The sequence below is a fragment of the Triticum dicoccoides genome, chromosome 3B, assembly GCF_002162155.2.
Source record: "Triticum dicoccoides isolate Atlit2015 ecotype Zavitan chromosome 3B, WEW_v2.0, whole genome shotgun sequence".
NCBI classification, from domain to species: domain Eukaryota; kingdom Viridiplantae; phylum Streptophyta; class Magnoliopsida; order Poales; family Poaceae; genus Triticum; species Triticum dicoccoides.
The window spans coordinates 204,947,874-204,954,327 of NC_041385.1; the positions used below are offsets into that span (position 1 = coordinate 204,947,874).

The 6,454-nt window shown below is 50.2% G+C and overlaps 1 protein-coding gene across 1 annotated transcript; it reads right to left on the minus strand.

Annotated features, from left to right (window-relative positions):
* Positions 1-944: 944 nt before the first annotated feature.
* On the minus strand, positions 945-1,364 carry LOC119279474 (abscisic acid receptor PYL9-like). The gene has a single exon (XM_037560700.1). The coding sequence runs from the start codon at positions 1,362-1,364 to the stop codon at positions 945-947; it is 420 nt and encodes a 139-aa protein (XP_037416597.1).
* Positions 1,365-6,454: the final 5,090 nt, after the last annotated feature.

Consider the following 6,454-nt stretch of genomic DNA (forward strand, 5'->3'; position numbering starts at 1 on the left):
CCAGTACACAGGTGGGTTGGGGATGTGGAGAAAAATCTTCAACGGAATCCTACGACTCATCATCATCGTGCATGCATGTGACATCCAAAGGCCGGAGACCTTTTTATTCGGCTAATCTTGCATTAGTTGTGTATATGATGTGAGATCGTTGACCATGATTGTTTACTAGCACAGCTCCATTGATTGGACCACATCAGTTTTTTTAAGGTGGATGATCAGAGAGTCATACTTCACTTTTCTTCTTTGCGAGGACCACTTAGTTAATCTTGACCAACTCTCAAACCATTGCGTCCCCTGAATGCTCCAGAGGTTGTCGTCCGAACAAATGTTTTTATTTTAAAAAGGGAAAATTTTGTTTAAAAACGCGAGTTTGATAAATAAATAAATACATATTTTCTCCGTCCGGAAATACTTGTCATCAAAATGAATAAAAGGGATGTATCTAGACGTATTTTAGTTTGAGATACATCTCTTTTTATCCATTTTGATGACAAGTATTTTCGGATAGAGGGAGTATATAATAACACGATGATACAGACAGCCAATACAAACGCAAAAAAGACAACAACAAAAATCAGCCCCCACGGTCGTTATCTTCGAAGAAACGCCAAGTAGTGTCTCTTAGCTTTATGAAAAAAATGCATATTCCACAAGAACGCTAATGACGCCGTCTCATGAAGTGAACCACCGAATCTCGATGAAAAAGTCTCCAATCCAAATTATCTACACAAAGATGCAGCCATAGTTGGTTGCATGTGCCAAATTATTGTTTGTCGCTAACGGAGAGGTGAGCATCCAGAACAACACCTTAGTGATCATGGACCAAACCATGAAAGTCGGCTTCTAGTGTTTCATTGGGGGCTGAACGTCTTCATCCTCTCAAACAAGCTGATGGGGTGCCACTTCAAGCCCCTCCAGCGCCAGAGACGGCCTAATATTGTTGATCATGGACATGTAGCCATCAAAACGACGGTCATATGCCGGACCATCGCCCTGGAGAAGAAGGCAACACAAATGGGAAGAGGAATAGATTCAAGAGCTCGACCTCCATGGGGCTCGGTGCTGGTGGAGGCGGGGAGGCCGGAGACGACGGTGACCTCGCGGACGCTGCCCACGGTGGCGCCGTCGCCGGCGGCGAGAGCACAGGACTTGATGAAGTGCTTGTAGCACTGCGGATTGGCGAAGCCGCGCACGATGTCCCACACGGCGGCGAGAGGTGCCTGCACGCGTTGTGTGACCAGTGATGTGCACGTCCCGCTGGTGCACCCAGGGAATGTGTGGTGCTCCTCCACCACGCCCTCCACCTCCCTCCGCTCCGGCTCCGTCAACCCTTGACGGAGCGCGCTCTCCATGTGGGGCTCCATGCTCTTCCCTTCTCTCTCTCTCTCTCTCTCTCTCTCTCCTCAGGGACTTTGTCACGTCCATAAGCATATGGATGTTTTGAAAAGTCAAACCTTAGAAAAGTTTGACTAGGTATATGTGGAGAAAAACATTTACATCTGGAACGATCATTAGATTCATCACAACATGTACTTACTTCATACTATCATTTATCTTTGGTATTGCCGATATAAGTAATTTCTTTATAAACTTGGTCAAAGTTTCAAAAGTTTGACTTAAATGTTGTAACTACATTATCGAATGGAGGGAGTAGCTCTTTCTCTCTCTCTCTCTCTACTATCTCTCATGGGCCTCCCCTCTCACTTGAACTCTCTATACCGACGGATTATACGCTCACTGTGTTAGCGTATAGCTCTGTATATTGTTTACTTGACCGGTCAACCAATCCACATGTTGCGTTGTCAGCTCGTGTTCTATATCTTGGTGTGCTGGCCCATGTGGCAGTGGGTGAAAATAAGTAAACTAGAGGCCCATCTGACACGCGGCGAAGGAAACAAAGTTGAAACCACTCGGGGTAGCACCCCGCACGCTAGTAAACTGAGGGCGCATTGAGGACAAAGTTCTTGCGCGCGAAGGACGCACTCGCGCACAATTCACCACTGCACAGCGGCATGCACAGAAGGACGCACTCGCGCACACCCAGCACACAACACACACCAGCACACATGTACACCGGCGTCGCCGCCGGTTGAGATTGACGGCGAGGCAGCCAAAGCGGAGGCCGCTCGAGCCAAAACCGCATCCGGCGAGCCTGGACTTCATCAGCAGCCTCCTGAACGACATGCTGCTCATCATCATCGGCCTCCTCCCCACCAAATCAGCCGTGCGGACCGCCCTGCTCTCCTGGCAGTGGCGCCCCCTCTGGCGCTGCGTCTCCCTCAACCTCACCATCGACAGCTGCCTCTGCGACGGGGATTGCAAACGCATGGCCGCAGTCTCCAAGATCCTTTCATCGCACCCTGGGCCAGCCAGACGCCTTGACATCTGCATGTTCAGTACCAACTGCAAGGTCCAACCCAAGTTCGACGAGTGGTTCTTATCCCCCGCCCTAGATCAGCTCGAGGAGCTCAGCTTTGAAGCTGGACGATGTCTCTCTCTGCCGTCGTCCGCGCTCCGCCTCACGCCAACGTTGCGCCGCGCCAGCTTCAGCTCCTGCTATCTTCCCCAGATTGATGCCGCGCCCGCCCTTCTTCTCCCTCAACTCAAGCAGCTCGACCTCTTCGACGTTGTCATCTCGAAGAAGGCTATGGAGCACCTACTCCGCAGCTGTACTGCGCTCGAGTACCTTTGTCTTGAGCAGATCCACGGGTTCATTAGCCTCCACATCACCTCGACGAATCTCCGATGGATTTATGTGTCTTGCTGGCCCTGCAACAAGATATCAGTTGGGAAGACATCACTCCAGCTATTCCACTTTATGGTCAATGAGAATGCGCCTTTCCTTGAGAGATTGCTTGTATCGGATCAAGAAGGGCCAACAAAAATCAGGGTCATTGACGCGCCGAAATTGACAGCGTTGGTGTACTCGTCTGCCAAATTCTCCGAACTCTTTATTGGTGTCAGATCCCTAGTTCTGGTATGACCTAGACTAGCTAGTCATTTGTGCATCATGTTTAAATTTCATTTAAATTTGAAATGAGGATTTGTGAAACCCTCAGAATCATTTCTGGAAATGACCCAAACAAAAATTGCTCCAAAAGGGGCCAAGAAAATGCTCATGTTGCTCTCTGAAAATATTGGACAGAGATAAAAATCAAACCAATATTTTTTAGAAGCTCTCAAGTATTTATTTTGGCCATTTGGAATTAATGCATAAATATTTGCATTGGAAATATAGTAGTTATATATTTAATATATGTCCAAAAATTATGCCAGTTGTTGAGGAGCTCTGGAATAATGCCACTAGCCCCTACAAAAATTGGCATAAGAAAATAAAATGGTTTAGTATTTTATTTAGACCAAACAAATGTCAGAAAAAAATAGAAAAAGAAATAAAAGGGAAAAACCTTACCTGGACCTACCTGCGGCCCAGCTCCTGTGCTGGCCCTGCACCGCGCGGCCCAACAGTCTGGCCTAGCCGACTGGCAGTGCCAGCCGTCGTCTCCACCGCGCCAGGAGGATGCCGAGCACGCGCTCACCGCACGCGGCCACGCGCCCGGCCACCTCCTGCCTCCCTGCTTGCTCCGCGACTCCCTGCAACGTTGCCACGCGCCCCCCAGACCCTCTCACTCCCCCCAGTCCTCTCCTCTCCTCTCCCTCGCTCTCTCTCTCGCGCGCCCGAGAATCATCGTCGCCGCCGCACGCCGTTGCCGTAGCCACCGCCTCCCCCTCGCCTCTCCGACACGCGCAGGAGCTCCGCCTCCTCGCTCTGAAGCTCTTCGCCGAGCCACACAAGCCGGAGCGCCCCGTGGAGCCGTCGCCGACGCCATCTTCGCCTCCGACCGCCGCGGATCTCCATCTCCGCCCCGCCGTCTGCAGCGCGTCCCCGAGCTCATCGACAAGCCCTTTGAGTCCGCCGTGAGCATCTCCCCGTTTCCCCTCTCTTCTCCCCCTCGTTTCCGCGTCGTAGCCGTCGTTTCCACCATGGCCGAAGCCATCGCCGCCGCAGCTCCTCGTCATCGTGGCCACAGCCGCTGCAGCTCGCAGACGAGCTCGCCGTTGCACTCAGTGCACTCTGGTGAGTCGCGCGGACTCGCTCGCAGCCTCCCCCGTGCCCCACAGCACCCTGCACGCACCTGGCCGAACTCCGGCCACCGCCCCGAGCTCCGCTCCGGTGAGCTCCGCCACCTCCGCCGCCTCTCGCTGGCTCCCCTGGATGCGCGGGAGTGCGGGCGACCTCCTGGTGCCCCCAGCCGCCGCTCTCGTGGCCTCCAGCAGGGACTCCGCCGAGCCCCGTGGTCGCCGGCGGCTAAACGCCGGTGGGATTGACTGGGTCAACACCGCTAACTAACCCCCCTGTGACACTGACATGTGGGGCCCGGCCCTGCTAATTTTTCGTTTAAGATTAACTTGACAATTAATTAACTCCGTTAATTAACCATGACACTGACGTATGGGTCCCACTTGTCAGGGTTGACCTGGACCTGGTCGTTGACTCGCTGACGTCACGCTGACGTCAGGCTGATGCAGTTATCCATTTTCTGGATTTAAATTAAATCAGGAAATTCCAGAAAATGATTTAAACTTCAAAAAATCGTAGAAATTCAACCGTAGCTCAGATTGAAATAATTTATATATGAAAAATTATCAGAAAAATGCAATCTTTCCATCTATACTAGTTTCATGCATGACAGACCAACTTATACATGCTGTATATGAGAAAACACATTATGGAATTTTAAGAGACTTAATTTAGAGTTGCATTTAAACCCTTGGTTCAAATGGATCTCTTCCAAATAGAATGCTAGATGCATTAGCACAAACAGCATCACATCTACATGCCATGTTCATGCATCATGTTGTTGCATATGATTGTGTTTTGATTGTCGACACCGTTCCTTCTCGATAGGTCCTGCTCCGGAGACCGTTCCAGAGTACCTGTCTATGAAGCAGTGCCTTCCTTGTTGATCTACCAGGCAAGCAAACCCCCTTGTTCATTCCGATACAATCCTACTCTCTCGCTCCTGCTCTCAGATATTGCATTAGGACAACAACGATTCATCTGCTACTTTGTGCCGAGGTAGTTGAACCCATTCCTCTGCATGACCTGTCATTGCCACAGTAAATAGTTGAAACCCACTAGCATGTGTAGGAGTTGATTGAGCCATGTTGCGTTCCTACCATGCTATGCCTGCTATTGCTTAGAGTTGTGTCAGGCCTGATTCGTTGGGAATGAATTGGAGTGTTACGATATGTTCTGATGCTGAGAGTGAAGTGTGTGAACATGATTTGGTAAAGGTAGCAGTGAGAGGCCATGTAGGAGTACATGGTGGGTTGTCTCACTGGAACCGTCCTTAAGCACTGAGTTCTATGTATGTTGTCCAATGACTCGATACTACCACACATTGGGATCCTTAATTGACTCTCTCGACTTATTAACCAACTTGGTCTCTGTCCAGGAGTCGCTACTAGTTTCTGGTGTTTGTAGGTAGTGCTATTTTTCTACCAAGTGGCACCCGGCAGGGTGGGCTTGGGACAGACTAGGCACACGTGGCCTGGTGTACCGAGTGGCACCCGGATGGTGGGCTCGAGAACCCTGCACACATCGTTTGGGACCGTGAGCGACACCCCGGCCGGATCTCCTTGCGGATGGAACCCGAATAGGCGATAAACCTGGGCTAGAGTCTTGTGTGGTTAGTCAGGTCGTGGCCGACTCCCTCGCCAGGCTTCCGCTTGAAGGTTGCCGAGATACACGACGTGTACATGGTGGTAAGTGGCGAGAGCGTGTGTGAAGAAGTACACCCCTGCAGGGTTAACATGATCTATTCGAATAGCCAGGTCCGCGGTTATGGACTTCTTGGATGCTTACATGGTCCATAGACAACTTGAAGTGGATACTCTAAAATGCTCAAGACAAGTGTGAGTGCTATGGATGGCCTTCTCGTAGGGAGATGGGGATGATTCCATAGTAGTGTATTGTGTGGTGATTAGTGGACTCGTGTGCGCCATATCACCTCAAAGAAGTTCTGGTAGTCGTAGAACAGGGTAGCCACAGAGTCAAAGCTGGCTTGCTGCAACTAAACCCCACATTACCCTCTTGAAACAAATGCATGTATGATAGGATCTGATGTAAGTCTTGCTGAGTACCTTTGTACTCATGTTGCTTTATTTATGTTTTTGCAGTGGAGACTTCGGTCTTACTAGTGTTCTCGTGGACTTCGACGAGTAGCTTGTACCTCAGCTACGATCTTGATCGGATGTTGCAGATAGTCAGGCTCTTCAGCCTTTTACATTTGTAGATGTCTGTACCCAGACATGTAATGCTTCCGCTTGTTGCTTGTATGCTCTGTATGATGGGTCTTGTGACCACTGTTTGCAATAAATGCTATGATGGCTCTTTGAGCCTTATCTATATGAGTTGTTGAGTTATGCTGTGATGCCATGTTGTACAGCA